Raw genomic sequence first — 22,350 nt, forward strand, 5'->3', positions numbered from 1 at the left:
CCATTCACAATGGGGCTGTTGGCCCATATGAAGTGCATGACACTATCAGTGACTTATGGTCCAATTAGTATCTTTGGGCCTTGATGGATGTATTCTTGGGCCAGTAAAAAAAGATGAAAGTGTAGACCATGTCTCCCGAGCATAATGATGATATACTGCCCACAAAAAGAAAAGATGACAGCCATTGGGTCACTTTCATTCAAAGCACCCCTTTGTACAGTAAAAACAACTGTACACAGAGCTGCCGACTCAAACAATTGTCACTTTTCACATGAACTCACGCATCCATTTTCTCACGCAGAGAAAATTCTCAGCTCTCAGATTCTGTCAATTTTAGTATGAAATTCAAACAATAAATATAGTTTTGCCGCTTTTAAATGTGACAGATCGCTGTTCAAATGGTATGTGAACTGATCATCTCTTTTTACTAGCCTAGTTGATAGTAAATAAAAACGAATGATCAATAGGTGTGTAACGTGTTTTGAAAGATATACTGTAGCTTACAACTTACCGAAATGTATATGCCTCATACATACTGTAATTTTGACCAATCAATGTTTTTAAACTGCGGAAAGAGGTCAATAAAATAGCTGGAGTAGATGTCACACTCAGGAAAGCCATTTAATGACCATAGCATAAGTTGGTTAGAATTTTTTAAAATATTTTATAATATATTTAGTATTAGTATAAATTAGTATTTTGCTAAATATGAGCACTATATTACATATTTATAATATTTTTTTACTTATATCATTAAAATGTTATAAAGTTATAATAAAAAACACATTAGACCAATATTTAATTTGAGATGTTATTTTTAACCTTTAAAAATACCAGCTGACTCTCCGTAGTCTATGTTTACAGCATTAGGTGGGATTTTCTTTCTTGAGAAAAATTAACATCTACTGCAGCCTAATATGTCTCCAAATTTAATCAAGATCAGAATAAAACCACAAGAATTAAATTAAAAAAGGTAAAATTTGTATCAAGCAATAATAAACACAGTAGCTTATACAGATTGTTGCACCATCCTGTCACTAAACTTGATAAAAATTGTGTAGTTAGGCTACCAAATAGCCTAGACTTATTGTGATGCAAGGTTTTTTTTTTTTTTTTAGTTTTTTTTACATTCCTACATTTTTACACGGCACACTATTTGAAGCAGAGATACGGAGAACTCTCTCAGGCAGTTACAACCATAGGACACAAATCCTATTTAGTCAATGTCAGATTACAGAGATTGTGAAGACAAACACACACATTAGCTTGCACGACACACAATCCATTATATATCAAAGCCAAGCGGATTCTTAATAGATGGCAGGTCCTCTAGTGTACTAAGTATCCAAAGGAGACAAGCATGATTGGGCCTCCATATGTCTGGCACTATCCCCTATGGCCACAAAAACCTCAAAGGAGCTATCTGTCTCTGAGTATTGTATCACATAGACATGAGACATTTCACTTTTTTAAACAGCATCAAATCTCCAGTATAATGGTAAACTTACATTCTGCATAAACTTCCATATCGCATTTTGAGAAAAACGTGCATGCTTCTACATAGTGCCCGCATTCTCCACCACAAACAAAGTAGAATGCATACATAAATAGACTGAAAAAATAAAATATTTTTCTCCAAGGAAGCATTTAAGGTCAATCACAGTGAATGTTATTTAATTGCAAAATTCATTGTGTGCACTTATGCTAATATGCTAATAGTCTAATTTATGTTTTAAAGTGGAAGCTTGCTGACGTGTTATACCATTGTGTCTTTTCTACATAAACTTCACTAAGCATGCATCATCTCCCCCATTATACCATGGCACTTCGCCCTGTAACCTTTAGCTCATTACGAATTACGTACTGAAGGCATGTCTGTAGAAAAAAAATAAACCTCAATTAATTATGACGACCTCAAAAACTGTTTAGCAACCTTTAGAAGACTAAAAGTGTTTAGGGAGGGAGCATAAATAGGGAGCATAAAATTAATAATTTTCGCAAGAATACATTTATGAGTACACACACCTTTAGGCCATGTTTCGTACCAAATGTCAAACACTGTGTTCTAACTAAGTAAAGTGACAGAAGTTAGTGAACTCACAGCGTTATTATATGTACAAAATTAACTCTCCAGGGGATCTTCTGAAAATCTCATGAAAAGAGTATCAAGTAGTTTTGTTCTCTGAGGCGCAATCTAAATTTTTCAGAAATTACATAGATTAGCTGTATTTGTGTTCACGTTTGGGCAAACTTTCAAAGTGTAAAACTATCAACATATTAAGAAACATTTCAGGAGTTTCTTTTTCATTTGCCATTCATTTCCATCCAATTGTAAAAATGCCCAACAAAAGTCAGACAAAGTCCCATCTAAATTATCAAGTCATAATTGATAAGCTTTGAGTGCCTAAATGTAACAAGAATCTGTTTCTGTAAGTCTTGAATAACCTTTTATGAAAAAAAAAATTCTACAAAACTATTCATTTTTTAATAAGTACAAGTGGTACAAGTACATAAAATGCCCAATGGTATTCCTGAATGAAAAATATTTCTCAAGGTTAAAATTCAAGTTTTATGTATCACATTCTGAACATTTGCTCAAACCTCCTAAAATATTTAGTTTTGCTAAACTTGAAATCAGACCCTGAAACCTGCAAATCTGACCCTAAAGTGACGTGCGGACGCATTTAAAATTCAATGCAAAATCCACTAATGGAGTCAGCGAATGTGATGTGATATAAAGATATTTGGTTTGGAAAACTTCAGAAAAGACATTCAAGGTCATGTAATCACAACAGGAAAGGTTATTTCAAAATGAAGACAAATGCATCCTCTCAGATTTGTTTTGATAGCAGCCTGTACAGTAAGGGTTGAGCAGTATTGCATCAAACGATTAACAACAGAGCTCAACAGTGACCTTGGCTCTGGAAGTGTTTCCCATTTTTTCTCCAATGACATTTAAAAAAAAACTATGAACCCAACCAACCAACAATAAAAGCTTTTTTTAATAATTTTTTTTTAAATGGAGCAAAATAGCTATGTCTTTAGGACTGAATTAACTATGTATGAAGCATCACTTGAGTTTTGAATACGGAATAAAACACACCTAAAGGGTTCACCCATAAATGAAAATTCTGTCAGTAATTACTCACCCACTCTCATGTTGTTCCAACCTCGTAAGACCTTCGTTCATCTTTTTTGAACACAAATTAAGATGTTTTTGATTAAATCTGCGAGCTGGATCACTCCTCCATACTAGTCCATAGGCTTCTTGAAGATAGTATCGTGGAAATAGCGATGAGGCTGAAACCAAACGCAGTGTGGCTTTATTAATAATACTAAAACTTAGACAGGAACATGATACAAGGACTCAGAAACAGGATTCACGGATCCAGAAATCACCAATGTAAACATCTAACATACATTCAACAACTCACAAAGACAGGGCAGAAACACAGGGCTTAAATAATCATGGACAAATGATCTATCAATATAACAAGGGGGCATCGGGAATAACGAGAAACACCTGGAAGAACTAACAGACAGGACAGGGAACCACTGATCATGAAATGACAAGGCAAGACACAAAACCCACCTCAAGACATCTGGCTGCACAGACGTGACGTGACGTTTGGCTCTGGTTGTGGCTGCCGTGAAGCACCGGCTGACGTGAAGCTCAGGTTCATCGAGGCTGACGTGAAGCTCGGGTTCGTCGAGGCTGACGGGTAACGTTGTGAACTCGGCAGGTGTCAAGTAGAACAAGCCTGTAATAGAGGAGAGATCTTCCAAGGAGCAAGTCCAGTTTGTAAGGTCCCTCGGCATCCATCGAGCGATCCTATAACCCAGCCCGTTCAGAAACAGGCCCAGCTGGATATCATCTAGCGCTCCCAGATGGCAAATGGACAGAAAGTCCTTCGCATATCTTTGGACGGACTGGCCCACTTGAAATAACATAGACAGATATTCTCCCAGGGCCCGGTTGCTGACAACTGCTGGATCCATTTCGTTGTGAGTTGTTCTGTAACGTGGTGCGGTAGAAATAGCGATGATGAGGCTGGATCCAGAAGCAGTGTGGCTTTATTAACAATACTACAAACTTAGACAGGAACAGGATACAAGAACTCAGAAACAGGATTCAAGGACCAAAACAATTGTGATGAGATCTGTGTGGACAGCTCAGACAATACCATTCATATCTTATTTGATTAGAATAGCTTTTATCGATTTTATTGTTTGATTTATATGTTTGCGTTTTGTATTGCTTTGCATTTTATTGATTTGCTCTTATCCATGACTGCCTTGAAATGCACCTGCAAATAAAAGGTATTATTTTTATAAACACATTAATGATGCATCTTGTTTGTTTGTTGTCACAAAATCTCTATAAGTGGCAAATTGAAATAGCACGTTGTCTATAATGTCTCTACATACTTTAATTGCAAGCCTGAAAAAAGCTCCACAGAAGCTCATTAATGCTGAATAAAGCAAATCATCCTTGTTTAGAGTACGGAGCTGAATAAATTAAAAAGGAAAGGTTGCTTAGGTAGGAAGGAAAGTTGTACAAATGAGATATCCTTACCAGAGCAAAGCCCTTATAGTTGCAGGAGAAAGTAAAGGCCTTCTGGAACATCTGTGTCTAGGTCAATGCCGGGCAAATTGATCCCATAGAAAGTCTGCAGATTAAAAAAAAACAGCTTTACCCAGATTCTCCCTCATGCTTGGCTCTCAGGCTTGAAAGAATCTGATCCGTTGATCAATTAGCCTCCCGCATCGCATTTGAATCAATTAGGGCTGGCATAGTTAAAAAAAAAAACTGACTTTATAACAGCATATTACATTTCTAATGATGAGATTAGGGCAGGGCTTCTGTTTTTCTCTTTTTAATTTTTCCTCTAAGTCCCATAAGACACATTCCCCACTGAAATCAGCATTCTCTAATGCAGCCCTAAATCTAGTGTAGACATAACGAGACTCATCATTCTTCCCTACATACGATTATTAGCGTCCAAACCAACAAATGATAATGTTAGGTTTATTGTAATCATGAACAATTGCTGCTTTAAACGCTCAAGCTCTTTAAATTTGGGTTAATTCGCTGTCAATTTTTCATCATTCATCAGCTGGAAAAATCCCCCTGAGAGTGATTTCAACTATATTGTTCCTCTGTGTTATCATTATAGTTGTAGTGTCTGTGGACTTGAATGATTATCAAAACAATTATAGTTATCATTATAGCTCTCGTGTCTGGTGTGAACAAGCCTTGTCATAAAAAATTATAGTGACACTTACCATTGCAGTTGTTCTCAACATGGTGAGTTGTGACTAAGAAAAGGAAGGAAAGAGAGGGTGGGAGGGAAGGAAGGAAGGAAAGAGAGAGAGAAAAAAAGAAAGAGAGGGAAGGAAATATGGGACAGCAGTTCTGTTCTTATAGGGTCGCAGGCAGCAAAATAATTTACTAGGCAAATAATTAAACGCAACTAATAATATAATAACAGTGTAATACTTAAAGGATTAGTTCACTTTTGAAAAAACTTTTGCTGATAATTTACTCACCCCCATGTCATCCAAGATGTCCATGTCTTTCTTTCCTCAGTCGAAAAGAAATTAAGGTTTTTGATGAAAACATTCCAGGATTTTTCTCCTTATAATGGACTTCCATGGGAACCAGGTCCAACCGAGGTCCAAACGACAGTTATAACAGTTACAGATGCAGATTCAAATGTTTTTAAACGACACCAAACGATGAAAGGGTCTTATCATGCGAAACGATCGGTTATTTCAAAGCTTATTCCAAAAATGTAACTTTTCTAAGGACAAATGCTAGCCTTGTAATGCTAGCCAACATCACGTAATACGTAATTACGTTCAAAAGCTCACGGGCGACGTAGCCGGAAGTACAGAATCAAAATCGTCCGACATCGTTGTTTTACCTTTTAATTCCTTTTTTGTAAACGGCGTTTGAGTTAGTTTCCACGTTCAACCTATGCGTTCAACTTGTAAACACTCTGACTCTGTACTTCTGGCTACGTCGCCCGTGACCTTTTGAACGTAATTACGTATTACTGTACGTGACGTTGCAAACGCGCCTCACAGAATGGAGAAAGGCTAGCATTTGTCCTTAGAAAAGTTACATTTTTGGAATAAGTTTTGAAATAACCGATCGTTTCGCATGATAAGACCCTTATTCATCGTCTGGTGTCGTTTAAAGACATTTGAAGCTGCATCTGTAACTGTTATAACTGTCGTTTGGACCTCGGTTGGACCTGGTTCCCATGGAAGTCCATTATAAGGAGAAAAATCCTGGAATGTTTTCATCAAAAACCTTAATTTCTTTTCGACCGAGGAAAGAAAGACATGGACATCTTGGATGACATGGGGGTGAGTAAATTATCAGCAAAAGTTTTTTCAAAAGTGAACTAATCCTTTAAAGAAAAATGCTTAGAAATCACGTTTAATAACCAATGGAAATCATTCTATCTCTCCCGTACAATGCACACACGTACAGTTCGCATGCACGCGCACAGAAACACGTTGTCAGCGTTACCCTGCAATTTCAACAAAATAGTTCAGCATCTGCAAAACTACATGACATTTCTAAGCTTTGAGACAGTAACATCGCTGTTATTGAAGCAGTTAAACTTACAGCCTCGCTATTAGTTGCCGAACACTGTTGAGAGAGGAACAGACTCAAGTAATTCACACACACTTAAGCAATCTATCAATCTCTCTCCAATAACTGCATTACTCTGCATATCATTGGCGCAAGCCTCTGTTACTATAGCTCTAAAATAACATTTTGGAATTACCAATGGAGGCTTTGTAAGAAATCAGTCCAACACAGAGCGTTTTAAGAACAAAAACCTGAAAAACGTCTTGAAATAAAACATCTAAGCAATGTCCTGAGGCATGATAAAGTGATACCAGTGGATTTTTATTCGCAACACTGTAGTGAATAAAAGCTGTTAAATGCTCCGAATGCTGTTCAAAGTCTCCACAAACGATTTAAGTTGCCATTATTATTGCTGTATTGATGTTCGTCTCACAGGTGTAAGTTGTCTGTCGCCGTCTTCCTCCACAGTAAATATTGATCACCAACAACACGTGGTCAATTTTCTCCATTATTTTCTTGTACTCCAGCCATTCGCAGTGTGTTTGTCAAAGAGAAGGATGCCATCCGCCAAGCTGTGCACTGCAGAAACATCTGAAGTGCCAGAAATATTTAACGGCCTGTTTATTTTTGTTATCAATGCTTTTTTTTCATATCTCATGAGTCTTAAATAGCAACTGAGAGGCAGTAATTAGTGAGAAAAGGCTCTAAGGAGAGATAATTGGGTTTGGTAGACATAGTTACAAGGAAGTAGTTTAGTTGCAGGAATCTTCTGTCAGTCAGAGAGCCAATTAACGGCATCCGACTGGATCCGAAACATCCTTTGTAAAAACTGCTGAGAGGTAAGTGTGTAAATGAGTTGCATTTATGCTTGGAAATATATTAAGGTCAGGTAAAGGAAGGCGTAGTGGATGTCAGAGGTCATTTTGAGAGAAGTTTAAATATGTGGACAGACAGTAAGGCTTTTTAAACGTTGGACAATTTTGAAGCTCCGTTATGATTTAAGGAAAGCTATATGCACGGGAATAAATGACATTGTATTGCCATGGAAAGATAATGAATGCTTTCTATATTTGGAACGCGGTACACCTGCTCAGATTCAGCTCATAAATTATACCAACTTGCCAGCTTGGCATTTTTATATGCTAGACTCACCTGGAAATGTCTAGACTCACCTGAACAGAAAATACATGCATGACACACATTCTTCAGCACTATTAGACGCTTAGTTTTGCAAAAAGTATGACTAATTCACAAAAAAACCCAACAAAAAAAAACGTATCATTTACTCACCCTCTTGTTGTTCCAAACTCTTATGTCTTTCTTTTTACCGTAGAACATAAAAAAACATATTTCACAGAATGTCCATGCTGCTCTTTTCCATACAATTTAAGCATAAAGTGACCAGGGAATATATAGCTAAAATAATAATAAATACTGTGAAACACAAGTTATACTATGTGAGAATCAGTCCAAAAAAAGCACTGTTAGACATGAGAACCGATGAATTACGACAAGATGTGCCGGATTTAAAAAATGCGCATATCCAAACACGATTTTAGAGGCATTTGTTTGATGTCTCTGATGTCAATGAAATACTATTATAAAACAAAAGAAGAAGAATCCACAACATATTGGTTACTGAAGCACAATAACGTTGACTAAAATATTCATTTTGATAAAATATGAGTTGTTGGACAACTTTATTATTAAAAAAATGAAATCACAGATAATCAATGGATTAATCGATAATGAAAATAATTGTTAGTTGAAGCCCTACTGTGAATTACGTATTACATAGTTTCATCCCCAAAAACATAAATGTCCAAACACCCACCACATTTCAAAAACATTCCTTTATTATAAATAAATTATTTGTATAAAAAGTTGAATCGGCATGCTTCCAACATGGCATTTGCACACTCACAACCCAAGGTTATAGACCAGAGTACCCAATACAAGAGACAAACGCATTTTTTTCCAAATGCAGGTCTGACACTGTGGGACAAAGAATGAAAAATTTTTCACAACCACAAAATACTTACAATTAGAATAACATGTAACATGGTCGACTCCAATATTTGTTCTGTTTCTTTAAACTTTATGTATTTTTTTTCTTACCCCTTTGCCAGTGTCTCGTTTTATTAGCTGCCCACGTAAATGGCAGCTTTTGTCTCCATTTTTTGGATGTCCGCCTAGGCTTTCTTATAAAATATCCAGGGAAAAAAAATCCAAGAGTCCATCCTCTTGTCCACAAACAACACTGATGTCTCATGCTTGGGTTTCAGTCATTGGATCCTGTTTTGTTGGAGCCTGCCGGATCCATGCCAACCCATTTTCAGGATGTGCAGTCATATGGCATGATTGGTGTAGCTGACGTAGGTTGTTTTTGTGGACGGTGCTGGAAATGAAAATGGTCAGTTAAAGAAGACTGCTGTGTATCAGAAGACACAAATGTCACATAAAGAGATGGGAGAATAGTAGAGTAAGTTGGGGAACTTCTAGATTCTGAACGTAGCTCTGCAACCATGAGGATAAAATTCTCACTTTGTTTCATTGAAAATGATTTCGCTGCTTCCTTTCATTTAAAAGTAGGAAGAAAACAATTGAGAAAGTAATAACACTCTTTTGTGATGCTTTTACCTTGTGCCCTTTTTGCAGAAAAGGTTTTGAGTTGTGAAAAGTCATTCAAAAAAGAATTCATGGCATGCTTCAAAATTAAATTAAAATCGAAACGAACCCTAATTTCAGACATTATTCACTCAAACAGAAAATATGCATCACTCAACCTTCATGAAACCCGTTCGAGTTTCTCTTTTCAAAAGGTGAATTTTGGCCACTCAATGTCATGAAAGTGAATGAGAACTGGGACCGTCAGGCTCTAAAATGATAAAAAAGCAGCAAAAAAATCATAGAAATTGCCCATATTCTAAGTCTTTTGATAGCTTTATGACAAACAGACTGAAACTTTGAAGACAAATCATTCTTTTGGTTGGAATGATTCATTTGTATTGATCCGGCACAGCAGTGTTTCCCAAAGAAGATTTTCAGTGGAAAACGACTTGAATTTCAGTCTTGTTGTGTCTATAGAGGATTTGACTATACTAGTCATATGAAGCTCTTTTATGGTGCTTTTATACCATATTTGAAGCTTGAAATCTTGAAACTGCACAAAAAAGCAACAAAATCTCTTTTGTGTTAGAATGACATCAGGGTCATTTAGTAATGTCAGAATTTTCAACCTTCATTTCTCAATATTCAGTCACATTCAGGGTCATAACCACCATAGAATTAATAGGGAAAAGCACCTTCTGTGCGAACGGTGCTTCATAGTTCATACTAGCTAATGTGACCGCACTTTTACACTTCAATTATGGGCCCATATTACTACTAATGACTAATACCTGTACAAAACTGACTCACAACAACACCGATTAGCATACTTGAATGTTGTTTACAAAATCGGACATAGTAAAACTGCAGTGAGAAACACCAAAACGTGTTTGTCCTCTAAATGGTAGTCTCTACATTCATTACATGGTACATTTGACTCTCATTATGAACTGGCCCAGTGTTAGAGCCCTTTAGCCGAGGGGTCATGGCACATTAGTGAGGGTCTGTCTGCACATGATGTGGGCCCGTGTGTGCTGCCCTTGCCCTGGTTAATGATCGGATCCTTCATGTAAAAGGTACAGTAACACCACACTGGCTGCTGAAGTACAGGCTGTTTCCGTGAGCTTGCAGTCAGATTTTTATAAGAGATCTAGTGTTAGCGTCAGACAATGCATGCAGCATAGCTAATGAATTAGCAATGATCCTCTAGTGAATGCACTTATCTGTTTCATTTCCTCATAATAAAAAGCTTCAGATGACAAGATAAATGCCAACGGGAGTAACCAATGTGAACATTTTAGCAGCAACGAAGTTAACAGTTCATTAGCACACAGGTCATTCACACTATTAAAGGAATAGTGACAATTATACTGTAGATTTACTTTGTTAAATATATGAATGTAATGTATGTGGGTCAATGACATTAATAAAGAGATTTTTATTTAAATCTAGTTTAAAAAAACAATGTGTCAAGTTGTATTCTCTTTATTCATGTTGGTTTTATTTATTAACAATAATTGTTTAAAGGACTCTAAAAATGTCATGTGGTGCAACCACAAAGTAAAAAGTAATACTATTTCCCTTACACACATTGAATACATTTTTAATGCATTTTTTAATGCACTCGTTATTTGTCAAAAATATATTGAAATGACGAATTATTAATCAATAAATATTTGTGCAGCACGTGAAAAAACCAATCCTAATCTGGTAAAAATTATAAGTGAAAATTGTTTAAGAAAAAGTCCCATAAATCCATTGCTTAAAAGAATTAAAAACTTAAATAATACCAATAAAACTTCATTTACAGAAACTAGGAGTGTTGGGCCTTCAAACATTGTTGTCAAAAGGGAAAATAAAATATTATATTGTATATCTCGGTTTTTTCTTTATAATTTATGCCCCCCAAAATATCTAAATACATTTCAATACACAAACTAAAGACACACTGAAAAAAAGTTATCAGTTGTATTAAAAGTGAGGAAACCCATTGCCTTAAAATTAAGTAAATAAACTGTAGTGTAATCGAAAAAAATAAGTTATGCGAAATTTAAATTATGTGTGGACTTTAATACTTTTTTTAAGTTAAGTCAACTGATCATTTTTTACAGTGCATGATTTGCATTTTTTATGTATTTTTAAAATTGACCCATGTCATTGACCCATGTTCCACATTATCATTATAACAAAGTGTGCATGTTAAAAAAGACTGTACTCACTACTATTGTCCACACTCTCACAGAGTTCGGTTTTCACCTCTCCATTGGGCCGGTCACTGGCCAGCTGGCTCAGCTTGTTTGTCATGGTGGCAGCGGTGACGATGGCCTTGAAGCTGCGCTTGCGTTTGGGCACGTTCTGCTCCGGGTGCAGGATAATGATGTACACTTTGGGCATGTAAAGCATCCCCAGAGACACAGACGCACTCAGGCTCAGAGAGACGGTCAGTGTGGCTGTCTGAATGTACATCTAGAGTGAGAAAAGAAAAGGGTGATGTCAAAGTTACAATACGGCAATAAAAGTGCGCCGCCCTATAGGCGACAATCTCTAATGAAACGCAAAACCATATTTTCTTATTTTTAATGTAACAAAATAAATTAATATCAAAATTATTTACTACTTTGAATTCATTTTGTTATCTGAGTTAAAGGGATAGTTCACCCAAAAATGAAAATTCTCTCAGTATTTACTCACCCTAATGTTGTTCCAACCCTGTAAGACCTTCGTGAATAGTTGAAATAAAGTTGTTATTTTTGTTTGTTTTTGCGCACAAAAAGTATTCTCGTCGCTTGATAAAGTTAAGATTGAGCCCCTGAAGTCACTTGGACTATTTTAAAGAAGTCTTTAATAACTTTTTAAGGACGGCAAGTTTCAATCCCTCAAGAAGCCTATGGACTAGTATGCAGGAGCGATCTAGCTCTCAGATTTAATCGAAAATTCGTGTTCCGAAGATGAACGAAGGTCTTACAGGGTTAGAACAACATGAGGGTGAGTAAATACTGACAGAATTTTGGGAATTTTTGATTTTTGGGAAAACTAACCCTTTAATTATTTCATTAACTTAGCCCCTTGTTGGACTCGGGTCCGCCAGCCATCACACAAGTACAAGAGGTAACGCCTGGTTGAGCTTTGCGCTCCGGCGACAACAAAAGAGCGATCATGACGAGGGGAAATCAGCGTGAGCTTGCCCGTCTAAAGAATGCTAAGAAGCAAACTGATAATACCAAGGGGAAGTGAAATGAAGATGGCCTCTCAGCAGCTGCTCGTAAGCAAAGAGATGCTGAAATCATGCAGCAGAAACAAAAAAAGGCAAACGAGAAAGGAGACCCTAAAGCCAAATAACCAGTGTATGGGGTTGTGACCGACATGGCATCCAAGATCTTTTTTCCTTTTGTCAAGAAAAAAAATATCTTTCATTGTGTAGATGTGGAGAGTTTGATTCTTTAATGTTTCATCCCAAACTCCATAATGTGCTTGAAAGGGCATATCAACCTTACAGTACATAATGATTTGTGTTCAGCTATGGAGGAGGAGAGAGTTTCTTATGTTCAAATAATCCGAGCAAGCCCAAATAAATGGGAGTCTCAAAATGTCTGGACTGGACTTGTAATCTTGTATTTTTGTATAAAGTGCCCTTCTTAATAAAAATGTACATTTTAATGGACACCTACCAATTAAAATGTTATCCCTATAATACTAAAAAAAAAAAAAAAAACAACAAAAAAAACTTAGCCCCTTGTTTCTAGGACCGAACCAGGATCCTCCTTCAAACCACACAATTTGATATATCATTCCGTAGCACTTGTGAGGGATGAGTTGTGCACCAAATTTGGGTTAGGGATTTGTTCAGATGCTAATGTAGCTACGTAGCTAACGCAGCAAAGCTAATTATTGCTAGTTAATGTAACCTCAGGATCACGTATCACTCAATTTTGGCACACTTTTCACAATCCAGTCAAATCCCATTCAACATTTATTCACATATCGAAACAATTTCAATTATGCTAATGTTTACAAATTCACAAACCTCAGATGCAACCATACGTCCAGAGCAAGACAATTTAAAAAGTTGATTTATCCATGGCGATGTCTAAGAGTTTGATAAATGGCTAACTTTCCTAACAAATATATTACTACTTTCCTTACCTTGGGTGCGAGTGATCAGTAAGCTAACGAGCAGTAAATGATAACATATGCCTGCTGTGGGTGAAGCAGATGATAAAGCTCCTAACATTTATATTAAGGTGCTGAGAATGAATGAGCCGAGGTTTTTAGGTCAGGAGTGGAGAATCTAGAGCACCGCAGGAAGGTGTTATTCCATACTACTCCTTAGTTAAGACTAAAATCAAATTAACTGGATTGCTTAGTACTGACGTGGGCAAAGAGGTAAACACATCAGCAGAGGATTTCATGTACTGTCTATCCCAGACAACAGAGCACTGCCATCCTGTCAAGAAAATGTGACTGCGCATAGTACTGAATCTCCTTTTGAAGTCTAACCTTGTGACCCCAGTACCACCACTCTTTTGTGTAAGTCTCCAAACTGCCGGATAGCATAAGGAAGGCCTCCCGCTGAAAAATAAATGGGAGAAACTACCAACATACTGTAGTGGTTGTGGCAATTGAGGTACTGCATTTTAAATCAAAGAAGCACTTCAGCATTTCTTCTAGAATGATAATGTATTTTAGCTGGACCCCCAGCAGGGAGAAATGTGCTAAACTGCTTGCTGGTCATTCAGCCTGGGGTGCGTTTCCAAAAAGCATTGTTAGGCAAATATGGTTGCAAGTTCAGTCTTTATTAAGTACATAGTTCAACAATTCAGCATTTCTTGATACCATAGTTCAAATGAACATTTGCAAACTTGTGTGGGTGGTTCTACAGCTCTCGACCCGTGATTAAAAGCATAGTTTCTTGTTAAGATGACGTGGATATGTACTGAAAGATCTTGCTCTTGGGCAAAAGAAGCAAGACAACATGCAGTGTTATATATATACAAATTTAAATCCATATCTTTTAGCATGTCAACAATCAGCGCTGTTTTTTAATGAGAGTGCATGTGCAAAAGGGACTCTGGAGAAAGATATACTAGGGAACCCAAGATTAATCAATCCTCAATTAAAACAGGAAGAAACTAAAAACAGTGAAGTAGTCTTCAGGTGCCATGTTTCGCTATACAGCAGCATCCCAGAGAAATAACGTTGTGGAAAAAGCTGCTGAGTGAATGAACCGCCTGTTTACGGGAGACTATTTTGTTAGTTTCTCCAACAATGCTTCTGTGATAGTTAATCAGCAAATATGGGGAACACACCCCTGGTTGAGCTACTCTGAAAGCTGCTGGTTTTAAAGGCGTTAAAGGCCACCAAATGACTTTAAAAGGATATTTTTTCGCGCCATGTCAAATGTCATATCTATGGAGAGGGGGAAAAATTAGAGGAGAGGAAAAATTGGGTCAAAATGGTCCACTTTAGACATTCTACTGACTATAGGTAACTTTGCAACTACATGTCAACTAACTTATTAGTAGACTGTTAGGTTAGGGTTAGTAGAATAAATGTATGTGTACACGTAAAATTTATTCTAACCCAAACCCAACAGTCTACTAATAATCTACTGAGAGTTAGTTGACATGTAGTTGCAAACCTCACTCCCCTGGCCTCAAGAGGCATCCTAGCGACTGATGTTAGCAGCTATAGTCATAAGTGTCCTTGTTAGTGCACCCACTTCCCATGCCGGAGACTGTAGTTCGAATCCTGCTTGGAGTGGGTTGAGTAGGACGTTAAATTTGGTGCCGTGACCCGGATGGCCGGGACCGGGAGTGAGTGTAATGGACGTAGGCCAGTAAGAGCGGTGCGTGTAAACCTCCTCTGGGCTTTAGCAAGTTTTTTAGCGCGCCCGCTTCCCACACCAGAGACCACGGATCAAATCCCGCTCGGAGCAGTTTGAGTAGGACCTGTTACATTAGTACTAGCTGTGTAAAAAAAAACACTTGATATTAGTTTACTCTTTACTTAGTGTATGCTACAGTAAAAGAAAAAAGTGTACTCAATTTGCACAAACACAATTTTTCTCCAGAAGTTATGTGTGAGGTCGGCCGTCTGGCAGATTTTGTGTGTCGGCAAACTAAGTTTCCTCGTGATACGCACAGTTCCGTGCCGTTGGCTGAAAATAGTCCTTGTCAGCTTTGTTTCGCCCGATTCGACATGTTGAATCGGCGTCGGGCCGTTGGGAAAACTGAGAACTCTGATTGGCTGTTCAGCTTAGTGAAAAAGTCAGTGCACGAGAGTAAAAGCAAAACAGCAAGCAAAGAAATCAAAACGGTAAAGATATAGGCCTGTTCTTATGTTACGTCTTCTAACCTGAGTGTTCCTTGGCGAATATTTCAATATTAACATGAGCAGAGTGGAATAAAAAAAGTGTTTAGCAGGATTGATATTCAAAACGGTAAGCACACACTGCTTTGTTTACGTTATGTGTATCTGCAGCCGGCAGCGTCGATTTTCCTAACACAGTCTCATCCCAAGTCGTCAAATAACTAACGTCTTGGGACGTCTTTTGACCATACGTCAACATCTGCCTTTTTAGGGTACCCTTTAACGTCGATTAGTTGACGATCCCGGGCCGTCATACAACTGACGCTTTACCTTTAGGTGACGGGGTAGGTTGGTTTAGGGGTAGGTTTCTAAGTCTGGGGTTGGGTTAGGATCCGATAATAACGTCATCTAACCGACGTTTAAGGGGACCCTAAAAAGGCGGATGTTGACGTATGGTCAAAAGACGTCCCAAGACGTCATATAACTTTTTGAATGACGAATATAGACTAATATATCTGCAGAAATAGACAGTTGGCTCATTAAACGCAGGCGCAGAACGCTGACAGTCAGCTGCAGTTCTCTCGGTGTGTTCAAGTGCAGCTTTTTACCTCGACGAGAGCGGACAAGAGGCGACAACAAAGTCTGCTTTCATCAGTGCTAGTTCGTTGGCGTCGGCTTGGTGTTTTCCGGGCTTTAACCCCCTCACATAAGCGCTTGTCAATGTGGAATGTGAAATCTAAAAGTTTTCTTTGCAGTATTTCCCAGTGTCTTTTACCACTAGGATGAAGCGCTTTTGTCGTAGCATTTTTTATCTGTATGTCGCTGTGAATATATATGTATTTCAGATGTATCCATTACTAACAGGTGCAGACATCTCCACACACAAACATTAAAATCCAACGAATGTCGCTTTAATTTGATATTTTTAATTTTAAAATTATATAAAATTAGCTGAAATACATCAAGAATGCATCACATATCCTTATAGTGTGTCCTGAAAATCACTTGTGTATGTGTTTATGTGCCTATTGTAATTCACAGCGCCAGTCAGTAGCACCAAAACAGCAGGGGTAAAAAAAGAAAACGCGCTTAAAAAAGCCATGCGAAGAAGTAAACTCCATTTAACTAAAGATCTTTGGGGAGCTTAAGTGGTTTAAAAATCAATGCCACAGCATGCGACTGGTGAACGGATAAACACAAGCAACTATATATAAACTGGAACTCATTCAAAATGTCTGTAAAACTGCAGATGACTCATCTACTCTGATTACCCCCGGCAGGCATCCTTTCCTCATCTTTTCATCTGTTCCCCTCAATTCAAAAGTACTGGAGTGCAAAGTGAGGGAACCGACAGAAACCAATGGATATACGTAGTTCCTTCTTACACAAGCAGTCCCAATACTAAATGCACAATCGGTCCCCATCAATGAGCAAATGCACAAGCATGCTGAAGAAATGAGGCCGTTAATTCAGAAAATAAGCAGAAACGTGGAGACGCGAATAAGGTTCAAATTACAAGCCATGCATAGATGTATAGAAACTTGGAGGTTTTAATGAGCACAGAGTGAGGAGATGTGAATAAAGGAGACATGCCTCAATAAAATACTCATATCTGTGTCCTCATATTGCAGTGGCTTATTGCAATAATCTTTTTAACATCAGTGAGGGCGAAAGAAATAAGCCTGTGAGAGATAAGGGAAACGGGAAATACGCTCGGCAGATTTCTTTCCATTTGGACTCAGTCTTGCGGAGGAATGAAAAAACGGAGGGAAACAATTTCCTCTTTTACGTAACTTTTAATTTAATTCCACCCCGAGGGCCAGCTGTTTACCACGTTTGTTTTCACAGTGTTTGTTTCTCAAAATGTATGCTAGAGTGCTTTTATGTTACAATTTGTGCTTTCGCTAATCCCCCGTGTATGTGGAGCCACATCACTGAGTAAAAATAGCCTATTATAACTCACTTATGCTAATCTAAATGAGATATGCTATCTAACAGATGATAATTAAACGTTAGAAAAGCTGAGAGGAAGATTTTGACATTTTGTACTAAATATAGGATAAAAAGCATGATATGATTATCAAAAATGTTATGCAAAATCAGGCTCAGTGAAAAACCAATATAATTAAATGAGTATAACTATAATTGCGTCGCATTTTCTAGCCAGTAACATACTGTATGCAATCAGAGACACAAATGCTAGACCAACACATCGGATAGATGTGACACTAACAAACCTGAAACAAACCTGACTGTAGAAGAAGACAAATGGCGTTTTAGCACCCCTTGTGGGGTGCTAAACTGAAAATGCAGTTCTCACATCTTGGATAATGAACTACGTTCTGACATATTTCTGAGCTTGTATTGCTAGCAGATCTAATGTAAGATTTTTGGACATTAGGGCTAATGTTTAGCGAAATGTCAGTGAAATTTTCACTTTTAAACCAAGCAGCTTTCTGTTGGTCAACTTTGCACTAAGGGGATTTTTTCCTAAATGCGTGGATTCCTTTGATAATTACTGAATTTCACCTGTAAAAAGTAGCTGAACAGTAAATGTGATCGAATGTGTGTGGTTTTGAAAAAGTTAGATGCTTAACCTTGTTTGCCATCACTAAGAAAGTAACTTTTAAACCAAGCAGTTTTCTGTGGCAAATCAAAGGGACCAACTTGAACTTGTGAAATCTGCATGGAGCAATCTTTCACTGTAAAAAAAATATTTTCAAGATTTGTTATCACAACATATTTTTTTTGTCAAATCAATAATAATTTATTTAGTTGAGATAACTTATTATTTTGAGTTTCTGATTATTAAATTAATCTCCTTCATTGTATTAACTCACTTTTTCCAGTTCAATGAACTTAAAATTTTAAGGCAACCAGGTTACTTACTTTTTTTAAGTTAAACCAACAATATTTTTTTACAGTGTAATTGCATGGATTTCTATTGAAATGACCGGATTTCACACACAAAAATGTGCTGAACAATGGTAAACATGAGAACACCTGAATATTTGGGGCTTCATTTAAATGTAAAGTCTCTTAAAGAAACCATCTAAATGTTGGTGGGATGCTGTGTAGGCATGTGACGGTATCAAATTTTCAAGCTTTTATCTCGAGGGGCAGAATTTTCTGAAACGCATGCTGAGTTGAATATGGAGCTGCTTCCCCCATCATTTTCAAAAGGTTGGCACAATGGATTACAAAACATTTAGCTGATTGGCAGGTATTTTGTCTGCAAGGGAAACATTCCAAAGGGATAATCTATTGCAATGAGCCTCAGGCACGTCACACGCCGGGAACATTGTAAGTGGGAAAACTCGATCAATGTCAATGTGCTTAAAATCCCCTTTGCTAATTACTATGTTGGATCGCTCCGTGAGCTAAATCTGTGTTGCATGCACAACTGGATTCGACACCACGTCAGCCTTTTCACAGGTGTGTTGCCTTCAAAATGTCACTGCTCAGCAGCAGAAGAGTGTAGCACACCACTGGTCTCAAAAATACAGGTGGCTAAATGTACACACACAATCACAAAATGAAGGAAAGCAAGGAAATGATTCAAATATGCAATGAATAACACGGTTAGCAGTCATTATCGCAATATGTACTCATTTTTATGAGATGAGTAGATGACGATTCTCTTTAGGGCAGAGGTTTTCAAACTGGGGTATTTATTTGTGCACACAAGCATCCACACACAAACCTATTATATAATCCATAGAAAAACTATTTGTGAAAATTGTGTTTTCATGTTAAATGGGAACTTTCCATAGACATAATGGTTACAAACTGTATATTCTATCCCCTTAACCTAACCCTACCCCTAAACACACCCATCACAGAAAACTTTCTGGGTTTTTACATTTTCAAAAAAACATTTCTTAGTATGATTTATAAGCTGTTTTCCTTATGGGGACCAAAGAAATTCCCAACAAGGACAAGGATTATGGATATTGCCATCTTTGTAGGGACATTTTGTCCCAATTATGTAGGGTTTACCAGGCCGGACACGCACGCATGCACACACATTAAATAATCTAACAACACACTTAATATAGTCAATAATTTTATATAATATTTTAATTTTACAAAAATATTTAACTTTGCAAAATTTGCAACTACCTCAACATTGTTCCTGAACTGACATAAAACAACACCGAACTTAATTGACCTGAATAATGACACTATTGTAGGGCTGAACGATTTTGGAAAATAATCTAATTGCGATTTTTTTAACCAATATTGCGATTGCGATTTAATATGCGATTTAAAAAAAAGTTATTTACCTTCTGTATTAGTCGACAAAGACAAGCAATAAATCATTGTACAGTAGGGATGGGAATCTTTAGATAGCTCATGATCCGATCTACTTTTTTCTTATTAATTAATCTTAATAACTCTTAACATATGTATTTAATTACATGTGTAAAAACACATACTTTAAAAAATAAATATTAAAAAAAAAAACATTTAATTAAACCAATTACATGTCAAAAATTTTAAATAGGCTATATAAAATAATATAGCTTCAAAATATAAAAGCTAAATAAATAAAGAGAAACAAAAACAAAGAGTGGTCTCAGTATTTAAAAGTAGGCTGTCTGAATGTTTTTCATTCAAGAGCTGGAGTGATTTCCCCCCCAGTTTAGATACGATAAGCTGCATTCACACTAATGCACATATCTCTTTTGAAATTGTAAATGTGGTTTGTCCTGTTGGTTTAAGATATAACTGACCGTGTTTACATTAATTTCGCGTCATAAAAGCATTTTGACATGCAAGTACATTTAACCATGAGTCGCTCACGGCCGCATTCACGAGCGCTCTTCACAAAGCACGTGTTAGTATTTTAAAATGAAAGCAGCCTTCAGTGATTTTCATGGTTTTAATATATAAGCCAACTTCATTCCAAAAGACATAAATAATGCTGAAGCATTTGTAAGGAAAATTCCCGCGGGAGAGAACGCGCACTGCAAGTGTAACGTTATAACATCAAGCAAAGCGGCAAAACCTGTTCAATGAAGCCCGCGAATGTTGTAATTCGGTTCAATCCCGAACTTTATGAAATAACGTTACTATGTTTTGGGAGGTTCGAGCGGTGTCGTGTGTGTGTGTGTGAGTGAGGGAGAGAGAGAGCGAGAGAGCGAGAAAATAGAAGCAAGCAGATTCAGAACACGGTTCTCTGAAGCACGCGCAGCGTCATCACGCATCTGTGTTTAAAAACTAAGCTCAGACTCGATTCTGAAATTCTCTGAATCGATCCAGGATTGTTGGGGAGGGGAGAGAATAAATAACACAATATCACATGCATTAAAAATAAACTGTTCTTTTCTGAACGCCAGACCGCGTAGCGTGGCAGATGCTTTATCTTGCAGACTGCTTTTCTCGTGTCACGTGACCAGTTTAATCGCAGCTCTTGCGATTACAAAATCGCGTTTCATCATATCGCGATTTTATCGCAAATGCAATTAATCGTTCAGCCCTACACTATTGCCTTCTGTAGATCTTAAAATTGAACTAGTTTCATAATTGATACATTTTCAACATCATCACAATTATTAATAATCTGTATTGTATGAAGCGCTATATAAATAAATGTGACTTGGCTTTAGTACAGTACCAACATATAAAGTCAATTAGTTCATTGTAAATAATATAACACTCTCTCACAGTATTAATGGGACTTTACACATATACTATGTACATACTGTATAGCTGCCTTTAAATATTTAGAGGGGGTCCCAACCGTCCCATTGCAAAGGGGATCGTCATAATTGAGGGTCCTTGGTATATATGAAGAGTTCAGATGCAAAAGCCTGAAATTTTCTTCTTTAATGATGATTTTTATCAAGCTTGTATATTTAAGTTCAGTGATTTCACTTAAATGGCAATGATAATTACCTATTAATTGTTATTTAAGTGAAATTACTGAACTTAAATATACAAGTTTGATAAAAATCATCATTAAAGAAGAAAATTTCAAATGGCATTTAGAGGCTTTTGCATCTGAACTCTTCATATATTTAAAAAAACCCACATAATTTGGGTGCCAAGGGTGCCAAATTATGTCGCGACTGACACCTTGCTACATGGCAAGCAGAAAGGTCTTCTGACATGAAAATACGGTAGCAGCGCAAGTAGCAAAACCAGTTAAACTACAGAGACCATATTTCTAGAACTGCAAGGTTCTGCTTTTCAACATCAATTGCCCACTGGCAATGTTGTATTCCCACATCAAACATCGACGTCAAAAAACTGGTCATATATGCAAATCAAATTGACATCAAAAACTTGACATCCATTTGACCTCCACACACTGACGTCCTATTCTCGACCAAAATAACAACACAAAAGTAATAAAATGCTGAAAAGACTGAAACTTCTTGAGTCTGCCACCTTAGCTCAGCTATTCTCACATACGTTTGGTTCCCAGTGAAATCCATTACATGGAGAAAAATCCTGGAATGTTTTCATCAAAAAACGTAATTTCTTTTCGACTGAAGAAAGAAAGACATGGACATCTTGAATGACATGGGGGGTGAGTAAATTATCAGCAAAAGTTTTTTTAAAAGTGAACTACTCCTTTGAGACAGAATTCTTTATTTACAATATGAGTGGTAAACTGTAACAGGATAAAAGGTTTAAGATTTGGATGTTCTGGGTTCGTTCTGACTCCGGTGAACCCAAGGTGCTTATGGTGTAATAAACTTCATTTTTGAGACGTTCGACATCAACGTCATTTTTTTTTTTTACAATATCAATGAATATAAATAAATAAAACAACCAGAATCAAGTATTCCAGAGTGCCGCTAGGCTAACAGAAA

General features: G+C 37.1%; 1 protein-coding gene and 1 pseudogene across 3 annotated transcripts in view; one reads left to right on the forward strand and one right to left on the reverse strand.

The window, feature by feature from the left end:
• Positions 1-8,441: 8,441 nt before the first annotated feature.
• Positions 8,442-22,350, reverse strand: part of grm8b (glutamate receptor, metabotropic 8b) — a 126,753-nt gene continuing 112,844 nt past the window's right edge. For all 3 annotated transcript variants that reach the window (XM_089127529.1, XM_089127528.1, XM_089127527.1), the window contains 2 exons: positions 11,437-11,683; positions 8,442-9,005 (listed from right to left, as the gene is read on the reverse strand). In XM_089127529.1, coding sequence (XP_088983655.1) covers positions 8,956-9,005; positions 11,437-11,683 — 297 coding nt within the window. In that variant the 3' untranslated portion in view covers positions 8,442-8,955. The remainder of the gene's footprint in view (positions 9,006-11,436; positions 11,684-22,350) is intronic.
• Positions 12,294-12,878, forward strand: LOC120469234 (small EDRK-rich factor 2 pseudogene; annotated as a pseudogene).

The sequence above is a fragment of the Pimephales promelas genome, chromosome 25, assembly GCF_988280905.1.
Source record: "Pimephales promelas chromosome 25, fPimPro1.hap1.1, whole genome shotgun sequence".
Taxonomy (NCBI): domain Eukaryota; kingdom Metazoa; phylum Chordata; class Actinopteri; order Cypriniformes; family Leuciscidae; genus Pimephales; species Pimephales promelas.